The 16,713-nt window shown below is 48.5% G+C and overlaps 1 protein-coding gene across 1 annotated transcript in view; it reads left to right on the top strand.

The window, feature by feature from the left end:
• Positions 1–12,883, top strand: part of GALNT17 (polypeptide N-acetylgalactosaminyltransferase 17) — a gene marked incomplete at both ends in the record, with an annotated part of 450,019 nt that extends 437,136 nt beyond the window's left edge. The window contains 2 exons of the mRNA XM_079719632.1: positions 11,810–11,977; positions 12,755–12,883. Coding sequence (XP_079575758.1) covers positions 11,810–11,977; positions 12,755–12,883 — 297 coding nt within the window. The remainder of the gene's footprint in view (positions 1–11,809; positions 11,978–12,754) is intronic.
• Between the last annotated feature and the right edge of the window lie 3,830 nt (positions 12,884–16,713).

Here is a 16,713-nt window from a genome sequence, read left to right as displayed (position 1 = left end):
ATGGAGTAGTATGCAGCTATGAAAATTAACAAGGGCAATGGCTATGAACTAATACAGAGTGATTTTAACATACTGTTAAGTGAAAAAGGCAAAGTAGAAAAGAATACATATAGTATGCTAAGCCTTATTTAAGACAAATGCTAATATAAAAATAAACCCCTGTATCTGCTCATCTGTGCAAAAAAGATGCAGGAAGGACCAACCAGAAACTAATGAGATTGGTTACCTACAGGGGGTGGGTGAGAATGGGATGGAAAGGACGTGGGAATGGAAGCAGGACAGAAGGAATGAAGAGACACTTTTCTCTGGGTCCCTTTATACACACATCTGACTCTTAGAACTATGGTGATGTTTCAAATGGCCAAAAATAATAATAAATTCAACTAGAATGTGGGGAACAAGACCCAAAATGGAATGCCAATGGTGAAAAATGAGCCTGATGAGATTATAAATGAATTATGTAACCGTACGGAAGGATGGGGAAGAACATCACTAATCTAAGTAACTTTGGAACTGTTTGGACAATTTTGACTTGATACTATAAGGTTAAAGAAAAAGGAACAACTGCATATACTGTATTCTAGTAAGTAAGCTTGTTTTCTGCAGGAGTCTGAGCTAACAATTCTGAAACTACTTTATACATAGAGTAGGATTGAACAAGTAAGTAGGTAAAGTAGGGATAATGAGAACCAGGTTTCTCACTGTTGGGGAGAGGGTACACACAAGGAAAAAGAGATGGTTAGACTGAATCCTGGGACATAGGACTGGAATGTGCAGGATCAGCATGAATTTATTTTATATGTTATATATGCACACATATACATATATAAAACATAATTATATATATAGAAATGTAGAAATAAGTTTGTCAAAAATATAGAAAAAAATAAATGTGTGCACAGGTTAGTATACATACATATATTTCCCAGCTCTGAGAGGGTCTAGAAGCAATGAAACCCCAGTAGCAATGAAAACATCTAGTGCCCAGATTTTGGATGATTCCAGAAGGAAAATCTTGTGATGTCAGAAGAAAAGGAGGTGGTGGCTTGTCAAACGAACACAGGAACCACCCTGAAAGAGTTCCTAATGGCCAAAGCTGGAACTCATTGAGCAACAAAATAAATAACAATACTATTGGAGTGCCATCCATATAATAATTTTTAAAAAGTCCACAAGTACATACTGATATAAATAAATAAATGGTGAGAGAGAGACAGCTCTTCCTTTCAGTAGAGTCCACTTAAAAATTGTAGAAGGGGGACTTCCCTGGTGGCGCAGTGATTAAGAATCCACCTGCCAATGCAGGGGACATGGGTTCGATCCCTGGTCTGGGAAGATCCCACATGCCGCAGGGCAACTAATCTTGTGCGCCACAACTACTGAGCCCGTGTGCCACAACTACTGAAGCCTGCGCGTCTAGAGCCTGTGCTCCACAGCAAGAGAAGCCACCACGGTGAGAAGACCACGCACCTCAAGGAAGAGTAGCCTCTGCTCGCTGCAACTAGAGAAAGCCCATGCGCAGCAGTGAAGATCCAAAACAGCCAAAAATAAATTTAAAAAATAAATGTAGAAAGGATGTGGGAAATGAAAATCACCATGGCAATCATGACAGTAATAGTTCAATTTTTTTAATTTATTTATTTTATTTATATATTTTTTGGCTGCGTTGGGTCTTCATTGCTGAGCGCGGGCTTTCTTTATTTGCTGTGAGCAGGGCCTACTCTTCGTTGTGGTGTGCGGGCTTCTCATTGTGGTGGCTTCTCTTGTTGCGGAGCACAGGCTCTAGGCATGCGGGCTTCAGTAGTTGTGGCACACAGGCTCAGTAGTTGTGGCTCATGGGCTCTAGAGTGCAGACTCAGTAGTTGTGGCACACGGGCTTAGCTGCTCCGTGACATGTGGGATCTTCCCGGACCAGGGCTCAAACCCATGTCTCCTGCATTGGCAGACAGATTCTTAACAACTGCGCCACCAGGGAAGCCCATAACTCAATTTTTTTTTTAATGATTGTTATTCCTTATCTGGACACAAATCAATCAGTACTGGATACTCAATAAAGAGTTACTGTAATTGTTCTATACTATTTAGAACATATATTGTGTAATGTGTATATCATTAGTATATTATATATTTTATTTGTATAAATAAATTAAAAGTGTGTTATATAAAAATTTTTAGAGAAGAAGATATTTGCATAGCTTCAAATTATCTCCCTTTGTAAAGGGAAAATAGTAACATTACAATTGAGAAGCTCAGAAGACACCACCTTAACCAAAAGATCAAGGTTAATGTCACTGGTAATAAGACACCACGGACCCCCTATCTGATGCCCTGAAGGGGCACAACATCACCTCTGGTTTTCTTGCTAAAAAATGTATAACTATAACCTTAATTTTAATCATGAGAAGACATCAGACAAGCCCACATTGAGGGACATTCTACAAAATAACTGTCCAGTACTCTTCAAAAGTGTCAAAGTCATTGCAAAAATAAATGAAAAAATAAATAAATGAAGAGAAGAGATAGTTCTGCCTAGACCAAAGATGACAGTGTTTGTGAACCAAGGATCATGATTAACCAGATTTTGTATGTTTGAGGTCCCCCTAAGCCTTCAAAAGATAGAAATAAACAAGATTAAAACTAGTTTTTTTTACAAAAAACAAACAAACAAAACAAACAAAAAATGAAAGCCGAGGAGCTATCCCAGGTCAAAGGAGACCAAGAGACATAAGCATGAAATGCAATGTGGATTCAGGATTGGATCCTGAAGAAGAAACAGACATAGTTGGAAAACTGGGGAAATTCCCACGAGGTCTGTAGACTAGTTAACAGGATTGTACCAATGTTAATTCCCTTGCTTTGCTAATTGTATCATGATGATGGAAGATGTTAACTTTAGGATAAACTGGGTGTTAGGCATCAGGACCTCTCTGTACTATTTATGCAAGTTTTTGTAAGACTAAAACTCTTTCAACTTGAAAAGTTTTATAAAGCTGTTCAGGAGGTCAAGTTGGCTGGAGTTGATGGTTGAGAGGTTGAGGTAAGGGCTAAGGAGATGAAGGTGACACTCAAGTCCCTGGCTGGACGAGTAGAGCATGGTGCCTTTTGCTGAGGTTGGGGTCCCAGGATGCTGATTTCTGTTGTGAGCCATGTGAGTTTGGGGGTGGGGCTTTGGGAATCCCAACGTGGTGTCCTCCACAGGCAGCTGAACATTCCAACCCAGTGCTGAGGGCAGAGCTGCAGAGGCCGATAGGGCTCCAGGTGCGTCCCAGGGGACAGCAGGCCAGGGGTCCTAGGACAGACCGTAGTGTGGCTCCACATTTAGTGGGTGATGGGGCCAGAGCACTGGACACCAGAAAGGTGGGTGTCACACCAACCAAGGAAGAGCAGAGCCAAACACTGCTGCCCAGAGGGCCAGTAGCCAGACTGCACTGCATGTTCAATGCAGTAACAGAAAAACCGTGGGTAAGAGGAAGCCAGACTGGATTGGGTGCAGGGGAGAAAGGGAGGTGAGGAGGTGGAGACATGATGCAGAGAACTTTCCGGAAACTTGGCTTTGAGGGAAGGTGAGAAGACAGATGAAGTGGCTACGAGGGGCTGGCACTTGAAAGCATGTTTAAAAGCAGAATAAGGGGAATAAAAGACTAAACAAAAAGAAACTAGCTATGTTTCTAAAACGTTAGTGGCAAATCTAGAGAACAGTGAGAATTAATGCTCAGAAAGTAGATGTCTGTCATCTGTACTTGAGTAAAACTATAATTTCCCCTGCATCAAATTATGGGATATTGGAGCAGAAATGTAGGCTTTTTTTTTTTTCCTAAGAGGAATTTATGAATTCACCTCAACAGAGACATGGAAATCAACTGATCCACCAGCCCAGGTTTACCCTCCAAGACCTACAATTTCTAGCTCACCTAGCATAGCTTACAATGTTGAAGCCTCCAAATTCCAGGGAAGGGCATTCTTCTGGGGAGTTCCGGGAATGTGTTCTCTCCGTGGAACGTGAAGAGGCCGTGGCACATGGTGGGCAACCTACAAATGTTTAATGTTGAATGAAGGACACACAAATGGCCTATTAACTCCTGGGGCAGGGGGAAGGGGCCAGATGCTTTGGCCAAGCCTGTGTGGTGGCCCTGGGGTGAGCCCAGGGTGGCTTCAGGCTGGGACAAGCACCAGGATACACTGGTGGGCTCAGCTGGGAGGGTGGAGATGGGCAGCATGAAAGGAACCACCATGCCAGTGGGAGTTTTGGCTTCTGGAATCGAGGGAAAAAATATAGTGTCTTCATTGGAAAAAAAAGGCGGGGGGGGTGGCATGCCCTGACTTTTGTAGGGTCATTGTCATGGGTTAAATAACATCTGCCAATGAACGAATGAACACCCCCAGAACAAGGCCCGGAGTATAATGGGTGTTCAGTGATGATGGAAACCTCGTCCTAAATCTCTGGGGCTGGATCCATATCAGAGCATCTTCACACCCGCTCTCACGTGTGGACATCATAACCAGGCCCACGTCTAACTCCTCTGTGAAGACTCTGAATTTTCGGGTGGTCCAGGCTGATCTAGGCTGGCTTCTAGTCAATGGTTTGCCTGGATACATCAGGGAACATGCCAGGAGCAGAAAACAGGCTGAGCTCTTCTTCCCCCACTGCAGAGGCACTGCAGGAGGGGCAGAGTCCAAGATGAGAGGCCGTGGGCACCAACGCCCCAGGGCAGGCATCCGTGGAACACACAGTGGCTTTGGGGATGCCGAGTATCGATAGTCCAATTCAAGGCCCAACCCTTTCAGGAATGTGGCCCATTCCAGGCAAGGGCGTGTAGGATCTGGACCAAACCAGGGAAGGGAAGTTGGGGAGGGGAGGGGAAGGACAGGAGCAGAGCAGGAAGGGATGGGGGGGTCAGGCGTCCAACCCCAGAAGCGCACACACCCAGCCCAAGGGCGCTTGATGGGCTGGGGAGCTGCCTGAGGGTCCTGGGCTGCCCAGCAGTATTGCTGAAGCCGTTGGGGCAGCCTCCCCTGGGCAAATGGTTCTGGAGACAGTGGGAAGCCTGGAGTGGCTGAGTGTCAGGAAGGAACTAGGGCTGGGAGATGCTGGCCTCTTGAGCCCACACGGGAGCCGAGAGGGAGGAAGAGGAATCTGTAGTGAAGCGGGAACAAGGCCCCAGTTCTCCACTGGTGTGTGAGGTCTGGGGAAATAAGGGTAACAAACACACAGGGTTTACTGTACACTGCATCCTCTTCTCACTAATTTGTTTGGTTCCATAACTACCCCAGGAGATAAAGCCTAAAATTATCCCCATTCTGAAGATGAGGAAACAGACTTCCAGAAGGCAAAGTAACTGGCCCAGGGTTATAAAATGATTTAGTGGCAGAGCTTGGATTTCTTAAACAGGCTCCAGAGTCTGGGTCCTTAACCATATAATATGCTGTCTCCTTTGATGACACAGCACAAAGCCAGGCTGCTGTTTGAATTGGCAGAATGAGAAGGTGAGACAGATTTAACTAAGATCAGCTGAAAAGGGAAAAAAATGTTTGCCAGCATTTCCCTACCGTACCAGGATATAATCCTACCTTCCTGTTTCACAGATAGAGACAAGAAAGACATGCATCTGCTTACTGAAAAATAGCGTCTGTCTCTTTGAAAAGCAGACTCTTTGCTCCTCTGACCAATTTAGCAGTCAGGGTGAGGTTGGCAGGCATGCTTAGGAATTTGCTCCTGATCCTTGGGAAGCAGGACAGGACTCTACTGCTCACCCATCCCCTGTCCCACTTGGCTCTTCCGACCCTCCTCCTGGTGCTCCCCACCCTCAGGACTCCTCTCCCAGAGGCCCCCAGCTCTCGCCACAGAGCTGTGTGGTCCAGACCCTGCCATTCCCGTACCTCCAGGGACACTGCCCCAATCCATCCACTCCTGGACCCGTCTGCAGGAAAATCAACCTAAGGTTTTGTAGCACAAATAGGTCTCCCCATTCATTCCAAGTAGCAAGTGCCTTTTCTGGAAACACCGTGCTTGAATCCAGCATGGTGGGTCATAATGGTGGATGGGAGAAGATTGAGGAGAGAGGTCCTGGGGACCATCCCACCCCCCAGGAGCTGGCTCTCTCTGCAGGAACTGTATCTGGTTCCATAGCATGCCTTCCAAGCTCCCAGATAGATTTTTAAATCAACTTTATTGAAGTATAAGGTCGGTACAATAAACTGCATCTGTTTAAAGTGTACAATTTGAGGAGTTCTGGCAGGGGTACACCCCTGTGGAACTCCCTGCTCAATCAAGCTACAGAACATTTCCATTCCATTTCCATTCCTGCCCCCCCACTGCCGCCGCCCCCGCCCGAGAGATTCCTTCTGCTCCTTTTCTCCACCCCGGCTCCCAGGCAGCCATTATGCATCCACTCTGAGATATCATTGGAAATATTTTTTTTCTGTATTCAGTTTGAGTTCTGGCATGTCCTGGACAGTGATGGAGAAAGTCTATTTGTTTTTTAAAATGTACACATGTACACGTAGTCACCAGAAACCACTCTTGTGGCTTCAGCCATGCAACAAACAAATAAATTCACCCCAAAGCAGTTTTGAATCAACAGAACCCATCTCTCTGTCTCCTGGGTAGAAGCTGGATAAACTGCATTTTTCATTTAACAATGGTTTTCTACCCTCACTAGGCCTGATTTTAAAGTGATAAGAAAGACCCTTAATATGAAAGCCATTGCAAGCCATGTTTTTATTGACAATCTGATAGATTTTGCCGTGTTCCAGAGTTATTCCACAATTATTTGGCTGGTTTTTGTTTATTTGGCTATAACCTGCATATTTGAGTTTTCCCTCAAGGCTGTTAAATGTGGGTTAATAGTTTTATATGCCTCTTAGATCATTTCTAATAGAAAATTCCTTTTTCTCCTAAATGAGAATTAACTGTATTTGAGCTCAGAGGGTTTTTTCCTAATGCATTAGGGTTGTGGATAATGACATTTATTTCTCATGGGCCCAGCAGCCAAATCTAGAATAATCCCATTCAATTCAAAAGATATTTATAGAGCTTTTGCTCTTTGCGAGATACTTTTCTTGGTCCTTGTGCTATATAACAATGGGTAGGATGCTGCGGTACTAAAACAACAATGACAAAAATCTGTAACAGGGAAAGACATATTAATATTACACAAGTATGTAAGCTGAAATAGATCACATGGTGGGGTGGCTTTGTGGAATGAAGCGAGATGGGGTAGGAGTGGGGTGGGGCTATAATTTATTCAGGGAAGACTGTTGGCTCTTTTTGAGAAACTGCAAGTCATCTGTCAGACTAAGCCGAGAATCAAAGAGTTAAAACAAAAGGTGAGTTGGGGACCTGTAGTAGAAGGTTATGGTTACAAGTTTATTCATAAATCCCTGGGCATTGGGAGCCATTGAAGGTCGAGCAGGGAATGATAGGATCTGAATTTGCAGGATTGGGAAGGCCAGATGGAAATTCTGAAGGGTTGGAAGGAGGACCAGTTACAAGCCTAGTGCAGCAGTTCAGTTCTCAGAAGAGTCTTAGCTGGGATGTTAGGAGGAAATATATGAGAAATTGGCCCTTCTTATCTGTGCTTCTGAATCTGCAGATTGAACCAACGGAGAATCACGTAGTACATATTTCTTGAAAAAAATCCATGTGTAAGTGGACCTGCCTAGTTCAAACCTGTGTTGTTCAAGGGTCAACTGTATAAACAAGAGAATTGACGTTCACATAAAAACTTATACAGGACTGTTCATAACAGCATAATTTATAATAACCCCAAAGTGGAAACAGTCCAAACATCCATCCCCTGGTGAATGGACACACAGGATGGTCCAGAGGAGATAGGACTCTTCCATGCCTTGAAGGGAGGCACCAGAGAATATGGATCCACATTGTCCCAAAGACTGGAGAGGAGGTGACTGGGAGCTGGAAGAATGAAAGGAGACATTGTGGAATGGAGAGAATTGCACTGAGCTCTAGGAGAGTTGAAGCCAGAAAGTTCTAGAAGGAGCCCAGTAACTAACATTTCCAGGCAGGGAAACAGCTGAAGCAAAGCCTTGGAGGCAGGAAAGCAAGTTGGACATGCAGAGGATGGGGAGCGGAGGTCCTTACAGAAGGAGCACTAGGGAGTGGGAAGTGGTGGGGCTGGACTAGATGGGCTCTCAATCCAGGACTGGGGAAACTGGGGGACCTGGTAGATGTCAGGGCTCAGCACTCACCACCTTTCCCCTGACCCTGGCCCCTTGGCCAGGCCAGAAGAGCCCATGCATGTGGCCTCCTTGTACGGGTTCCCGGTGTGAGAAACCACTTTCCCCCAGAAGAGAAATCCCACAGGGCCCTCCTCACCTGGGGCTGGATATGTGGCCCTTTGCAGGTCCCAGGAGTCTGGGTCTTATTGTTTTCATGTCCTAAAAGACTTCAGAAAGGAGAGCTTCTAACTCTCAGTGGCATTTAGCTTCACTCTTTAAACATCTGGGTCACAGATATGCTCAGTTAATTAATGTTCTTAGCGCTGCTCACGTGCCTGCTGGGTAATAGATTGATTCATAATTTCAATAATCAGCTGTGTATATCTTTCCATTGAACATAAAGGCAGCTTGCTGTCATTCATCACTTTGCATTTGATGAATTTAAACACATTCAGAGAGACATTGTTGAAGGAGGGATGGGGCAGGGCTTCTGATTTTTTTTTTACCATTTTGCCTCTAACAGTTATTCTGATTTGGAACTAATTTGGGTTTAAAACACATGTTAACCACATCTCTCTCGCAAGGGCATGTAATAAACTCCTGTCACTTGTTCCTGAGGGGATCAGGCAGGCTCCCTTTGGGGATCAGAACAGAGGGTTTCTGAGCAGCTTTCACCAGAAGAGAGAGCCCCTGCAGAGCATCTTATCCCCTGATGAGGCACTTGTGTCCTGGGACAGAGCTACTTTTCTGCTCCATTCCTGGCCAGAAATGCCCAGGCTCTCAGGAACCCAGGAGCATCCGAGAGGAGGTCCCTCTGCTGCTCAGCTGCTGGACCAAGGCTGCCAACCATCAAATCTCTGGAGACCCAAGGATAAAAGCCAGGACCCGGCCAGGTGACCAGATGTCTTCATGCCTGTTTCCTCTTCTTTGAAATGGGAAGGGTAATAGCACCTACCTCACAGGTTATTGTAGAAATTACATAATTTACTCTCTGTACCATGCTTAGAAATGGGGCAGAGTATGCCTCCAATACATGCTGGCTGGTAATATTACTTTGTAATGGATTAGGCATCCGTTGTATGTTAATAATGATCATCACTCCTGCTCTAGCCGCTCCATAGGATCATGGGAATGAACATGAAGATTGTGCTTGCCTCTCGCCAACCTGCCCTGGAATCATCTCAGTGGGAATACAGCCCCATCCTTGTATTCTCAGTGCCTGTCCCCAGCCTGGGCACATAGAGGACTCTTCAAAGCATGTTTGTGGAGTTTAAAGGAACAGCTGTGGCTGCATTTTGTAAATGACGATGTTCATCACATTTGTAATGTGCTCATTCACAAACATGTCCGGAGCCCTTGGTCTGTGATTGTCTCCTAGGAAGAATGAAATAAACTGGACACGATCCCTGCCCCAAAGGAGTGTGAAAGACAGGTGAATGTATTTGTTCAAAAGTTGGAATACAGGGTTTTAAACAACATGGGCAGTCAGGAGAGGCCAAGGCACCAAACTAGTATGGACTCACAACTAGTGAGAAGGATTGTCAGGCAATATCATCTGTGTATCAGATAGCTATTGCTGCATAACAACTACCCCAAAACTTAGTGGCATAAAACAATATGCATTTATTTATAATTGCTTACAAGTCTATGGGTCATCTGGATGGTTCTGTAATCTGGACCAGCCTCAGATGACTTGGGTTGGACTCGTTCACGCATCTCCCATCAGCCAGCAGCTCGGCTGAGGGCTGCCTGATCTACCATGACCTCATCCACTTGTCTGGTGGTTGACTGGCTGGTTGTTTGGACCATGTGGCTATCATCCTTTAGCAGGCCATCCCGGACTTACTGCCATGGTGGCAGTAGGGTTCCAGGAGGGTGGAAATATGCAAGGTGTATACCAGCAACAGACGCATCCCCCTTTCTGCTACATTCTGTTGGCCAAAGCAAGTCACAAAGCCAACCAGTATTCAAGGATGAGGAAACAGACTCCACTTCCTAATAGAAATTGCAGCAAAGTCATATTGCCCAGGGTGCATAGAAAGATGTGGCCATTTTGGGAGTCTACCCAATGCTACCTAACATTTGTTGCAGTACATGGAGCATGGAGCAAGCACCAGGACGGGGTTGTGCATTTAGGGTGTTTCTGCCTTTTCATCATTAGAAATAACATTGCAATAAATACCCTGTACATAAACTCTTTTCTTCCAGTTTTATTGATATAACTGACGTACAGCACTATATAAGTTTAAGGTGCACAGCATAATGATTTGACTTCCATACATCATGAAATGATAATCACAGTAAGTTTAGTGAACATCCATCATCTCTCCTGGGTACAAAACTAAACAGAAAGAAATTTTTTTTCTTGTGATGAGAACTCTTAGGATTTACTGTCTTAACTTTCATATATAACATACACCAGTGTTAATTATATTTATCATGCTGTACATTACATCCGTAGTACTTATTTATATTATAAGTGGAAGTTTGTACCTTTTAGCTGCCCTCATCCAATTCCCCCTCCTCCCCACCCCACTACATAAACTTTTGTTCACAGTTCTAATTATTTTCTTGGGATAGATTTTTTTTTCTTTTTTCTTTTCTTTGGCCACACCTCATGGCTTACGAAGGGATCTTAGTTCCTCCACCAGGGACTGAACCTGGAGCCTCGGCAGTGAAAGTGTGGAGTCCTAACCACAGGACCACCAGGGAATTCCCAAGATTTTTTTTTTTCTTTTGCGGTACGTGGGCCTCTCACTGTTGTGGCCTCTCCTGTTGCGGAGCACAGGCTCCGGACGCGCAGGCTCAGCGGCCGTGGCTCATGGGCCCAGCCGCTCCGTGGCATGTGGGATCTTCCCGGACCGGGGCACGAACCCGTGTCCCCGGCATCAGCAGGCGGACTCTCAACCACTGCGCCACCAGGGGAGCCCTCCCAAGATTTTTTAAAGTAGATTTATTGGGTCAAAGGAGAGAAACATTTTAAAAGCACACTGCTTATATTTTGCAATTCCTTTTTGAAAGGTAGTAATTTACCCTCCCTCCAGCCCATCTTAGGCTCACCTTGACAAAATATAAATAATCTCTTTTTTTAAAACGTGGTGTCTCATTGTTTTGATTTTTGATTTATTTTAATACCTAGGAGGTTGAATGCTTTTTCATATGCACATTTCTTCTTCAGTGAACTGATTCTTTGGGCCCTTTTGCAGCAGGGTAGATTTAATTAATCCCGGTTTACAAATGAGGAGGAAACGGATGCTCAGAGAGGTTAATTGACTTGTTCAAGGTGGCCCAGCCAGCTGGAAGCAGAGCCAAGCTTTAGAAATCAGATGTCCCGCTTTTTCACTTATTCCTGCTCCCTGCGTTGTTGAACAGAAGGTCAGACTCCTGAAACATTGACCGAGGACATGCTTAGAAGGAAATCAGGGAGTGGCCCAGGGAATCTGTATCCAGGCTTAGCAAGCCGTGGGCTTCCTGGACAGGGCGCCCCTGTGAGTTGGGTGTGTGTGTGGATGTGTGACAGGCCTGTGAAGGTGGCCAGGACTGCAGCATGGACAAAGTCCTGGGTGACCCATGTGTCCCTCGTGGTCTCACCTCTGCCTTCCGTGGCCCTGCCGCTCTGCTCTCTCTCCAGCTGGCCCGCTACACCAAGGAGGGCTTCCTGCACCTGGGAGCCCTGGGGACCACCACGCTCCTCCCTGACACCCGCTGCCTGGTGGACAACTCCAAGAGTCGTCTGCCCCAGCTCCTGGACTGCGACAAGGTCAAGAGCAGTCTGTACAAGCGCTGGAACTTCATCCAGGTAAGTGCTCCACGGACAGGTCTGGCAGCCCAGAGCACGTGAGGATGCTGCGAGCTCCCCCGGGAAGGGCGGCCAGCGAAGTGCAACCCAAGGGCTCCCAGGTCAAGGCTAGGCATGTGGACTGCTGCACGTGTTCAGGTGGAATCACTGGGGCCTTTCCCCGTGAGACAGCCTTCAGGATCCCTGCAGCAGCGCTAGGCTGGGCTGGGCTCTGCTACATCTCGAGAGGGAGTTCGGGGTGATTTCTCTGGAATCTTCTAAATGCCAGAGGGATGAAGAAAGTCAGATTGAGACTATCCTGGGCAGTCCCCCATCCTGACACCATCCACTACCAATGCTTTCACCTGGTTCAGCCACTCAGACTTGGCAAAGCTTATTTATTTTCTGACTTTAGGGTTTCCAGAGAAGGTCCAAAGCCCCAACGATCCCTCCCCACTGGGCACAGAATTTTGGTGGGGTTGTTCCCCAAGAGGGGCCATGTGCCGGGCACTATGGTGGTTAAGTCTCTCTCTCTCTCTCTCTCTCTCTCTCTCTCTCTCTCTCCCCCCTCCCCCTCTCCCTGTCTCTGTATCTCTGTCTCTCCCTGTCTCTTTGTATCTGTCTCTCTCTGTTTCTATCTCTGTTTCTCTCTGTCTCTCCATCCTTGTCTCTGTCTCTCTCTGTTTCTTTGTTCCTGTCTGTCTCTCTGCTCCCATCTCTGTCTCTGTCTTTCCGTCTCCATCTCTCTGTCTCCTTCTCTGTCTGTCTCTTCTCCCTCTCACCCCCACGTGCTCCCAGAATGGCGCCGTCATCAACAAGGGCACAGGGCGCTGCCTGGAGGTGGAGAACCGAGGCCTGGCTGGCATCGACCTCATCCTCCGCAGCTGCACGGGACAGAGGTGGACGATTAAGAACTTCATCAAGTAGTGGAAGGAGCTGGGGCCCTCGGAGCCTGGCCCCCGGGACAGGGTCTGCATCCTCTGGACCAGCCACGCTGGGAGAGAAACAGCACGGAGTCGGCAGGTGCTCAGTGGGCCTCCCGGGGCTTCTCCAGGGCAGCCTGGGGCCCAGATGGAGACACTGCCTCTCCATCAGGCATCCAGCTGCCTGAGGCTCACGCACCCTGGCAGAGCTCCCTGACCCTTCTCTGGGAGCACAGGAGCCGTGTATTCTGCAGCCTGGATACGGACCTGGTACCGAGGAGTGACATCACATCTCCTCCTGTTCTTCTTCTCATCCACTTGCAGGACTGGGACAGGCGGGGGCCCCTCCTTTTTCTCATCTCTCGTAGCAGCAGCAGCAGCTTCTGAATTCCACCCGAGCCCTCAACAAAGTGGAGGGGGGGTGGGTTCTGGGCCACAGCCTAGCTCCCCCTCCTCTGAGGAGGCAGCGAGGCCCTGAGACTCAGTGTCCCCCGGGTTGCTTCTGCCCAGATGCCTGTTCACAGCCCAAGATCGCCAGCCCCCAAACCTTTCCAGCAGGTGGCCTTGGACTTTTCTGGACCCCACCCCCGAGATGACCTGGAAGGAGCTGTTGCTTCCACGGTCACCTGGGCACTAGGATCCTATGTGCCTGGACCAGCTCTTCCATGTATGTCGTCAGCAGGGAGCCAGAGAGCACGTGTGGTGGTCTCAGCTGTGAGGGCCCCCAGGCTGGAGCCGGGCCCATTCTGCTCTGCCTGCCCAGGGGCCGGGGAGCCCGGACTCACAGTGGCTACCGCAGCGGGGAGAGCAAGCAGCCCCCATCTGGAGCTTAAGGACTGACGTCAGCACAGCATAGGGGGCCAGGACCCTGGAGGATGCTCTCGTGTCTCCCTGTGCTCTGCCAGCTGACAGGGAAGAAGGCAGTCGAGTCCCCTCTGAAGAGTAGTAACTTCTTTCTGATTGCCCTCTGGTTAGGGTGCACTTATAAATCAGAGTTAATATATGGACGAGTGTGCATGCGTATGAGGGTGTGTGCCTGGTGGGGCGAGTGTGCTGCTGCCTGTGCGTGCGTGCATGGTGCGTGTGTCTGGGCGTGTGCGTCTGAGTGCACGGTAGAGCAGACGTAGAGGTGTGGCCTTGGACTTGTCGCATTACTGCCAGCCCAGACCAGGTCAAGGATGCTGAGAAGCTTGCGGGGGGCGGGTTGGCCAGCAGGATGTGACAGGGCTGGCGCCCCAGATGGAAGGGTGACCGTCTGCCAGTTCCCATGTGTCTCCCTCATGCTGTCCAGCCAAGCCCTGCCCAGAACCAGACCCCATACCTGCCCAGTTTGGGGTTCACAGTGTCTCATTTGGTGGCTTCTTACCGGTGATCATCTCCCCCTTTGTGAAATAAATACACATGAGCACTTCCCAGCTCAGCCTCGTTTGCTTTTTGATTCTTCCAGATCCGGGGCCAGGAGGCATTTCCTGGGACGTGGCAAGGGCTTCTGGTTTATTAAAGGCAAAGAGCGTTCACTTCGTGGAGTGGGGACACGGCCAGCTTGGCCTTGCTCTCGCCTCCCCCCAAAGCAGGACAGAACTTGACGTGGGACACCTGCTTGCTAACCCCCTGTTGACCCCAGATTAAAAATGTCAGGTAGGTGCAGAAAGCTGTGATGGAGAAGAGGGCCGTGGGCAACCTGGCCAAGCGTCCTGACCCGCCTCTTCATGCTGCTGGCAGCCACTCCCATCTCTCGAGACCAGAGAGCCCATAGTGGAAGCCGCCACCCCTTCTATTCATGGAGAAGCGAAATCCAAAAAGATGGCAGGCCTTCTGCCCTGGAAATGAGCCTGGAAGGAAACGGGCTGAAGTCCCCTGGGCATTGACAGCCCCAAGTCTCTTCCCTCCCAGGAAGCCAAGAAGATCCGGCTTGTTCGGTGTAACCCAACCCACAGACATGCGTGTCAACTGCCCTTTGGGGGGACTCTTTGAGAATCGGGGTCCATGAGCACAGATGGAAAATTCTGCTGTTTGGTGAGGAAGAGTTCATCAAACTTAAATATCAGATCCTCGGGGTAACTATGAAGCCAAAGAGTCAAGGGTCTGCCGGTCCCCCGCGGGGTCAAGGGGGCCTTGGGTCGCATTCCAAGGCGGTGCTTTGAGGAGCGGTCCTGCCCAGACTGAGCCATTCTCCTCCTGTGTGGGTCTGAAGGTAGAAGCTCAAAGAAGGCAAATATTTCATTTTACCATTAGCTGAGGCTCTGAGCCCAAATCCCCCTGAGGTACTCAGTGGGCCCCTGTGGGATCCTTCATCCTCCGGGAAATGGGCCGAAATGGCCTCGGACCAGAGAAGCCGCAAGACCTGCTCTGTGTTCCCCAGCATCCAAACTCACATCGCCCTGATGGAGTTGGAACCGCACCCTCTGACTTGTTCACTGCGCTTTGGGCTCATTTCTATTCCTAAGGCTGCACCCCTAGCATACAGACAGCAGGAAGTGCCCTGGAGTTTTCAAGAGAGAAGCGCTGCTTTTCTTCAGGGCCACAAGGCAGCAGGCAGGATGTTTGGGTTTGCTTGTTTAGACGACGGGGATGAGGGTGCTGGTTTAGGGCCATGGGGGGCTCTCAGCCTCCAGGCACAGCACATGTGCTGCAAATCCTGGCTCTGGCCCTTGCTTGCAGCATCCAGGAAGCCTGGGCTGTCTGTTCATATCAGCACTGGTTCCTCCCAAAGGCCAGAGCCTGAGGCCAGCATCTGGGTCAGCATCCTCATTGTCCCACAGCATCCCAGGGGCCCTGAAGGCTTGGGGGTGGCAGGCCAGCGGCCAAAGCAGAGAAGAGGAATTAACTGTAGCCAGAGAGGGAGGAGAGAAAAGACAAGCAGGGCCCTGGGGGAGCCTAGGGTCTCCGTGCTTTAGGGGAATTTGGAAGTTCCAGAGACCCATAACTCTGCATATCTCAGGCAGCAGGCTCCAAGCATCGGGCTTGAGTCCTGACAAGCTTTGTGCATCTCCCTCCATCCATGCGGTCCCGTCACATAGGTGCTTCCCGCTCTCCTGTCTGGTGGCCATTTCCTTCTCTTTCATTTTTTTCCCCTCAATTCATATGGCAAAAAAAAAAAAAAAAGAAAAGAATCACAGATGGTATTCCTGATCCATGTCCAAACCATCAAAGCTGATGCCTTTGAATGTTTTATTTCTCAAATGTGTTCTTTATACTGATTCTGGGGGCTACAGAAGAAGAAACCGAAAGGACAGAGAAAGGTCAGTTTGGGCCAGAAGTCATCATCGTAAGCCACTACTCCAAACCCTTTGACTTGGGTTTCTGAAGCCATGTTTTTTTTTATCTGATATTTTTTCCATTATTCTCAGAAAGTATCCCTGTTTCACAAAGGGCAGAAGTCAGGCCTGGGCAGAGCCGATGACCAGCACACCACTGGGCTGTCCGGTGATCGGTTGTCCCTGATTTGTATGCAATCTCTCCTCCTTCCACTTTGCTTTGAAGGGCTGCTCTGAGAAGAGCTGAGTGTCAGCAGCCCAGGGATGGACTGGGGAGGAGCTCGGAGCTTGCACGAGGAACCAGGTGGTCCACAAAGCCTGGAAACGGCCAAGGGGCCGGAAGCAGGTTCCCAATCCCCACTCATTGCCAGCGTACCAGCCTCTTGTTTTGATCTGAGCTCCAGATGAGCAACTGGGCTGGCAGATCAGCAGCTCCTAATCAGCTGCCTCTTCCTCTCACCCAAAGCACAAATCCCTGGGTCTCTCGGCTACTCTGCTTTCTTACTTAGGCAAGTTTCCAAGACCTACATATAGGGACAGGCGGCGGGCCCCGAACTCCAGAGGTTTACTTCAGTCC

The sequence above is a fragment of the Hyperoodon ampullatus genome (genome assembly GCF_949752795.1).
Source record: "Hyperoodon ampullatus genome assembly, chromosome: 14".
NCBI lineage: Eukaryota > Metazoa > Chordata > Mammalia > Artiodactyla > Ziphiidae > Hyperoodon > Hyperoodon ampullatus.
Note: the sequence above shows the minus strand (reverse complement) of the source record. Positions and strands in the feature narration are given on the sequence as shown.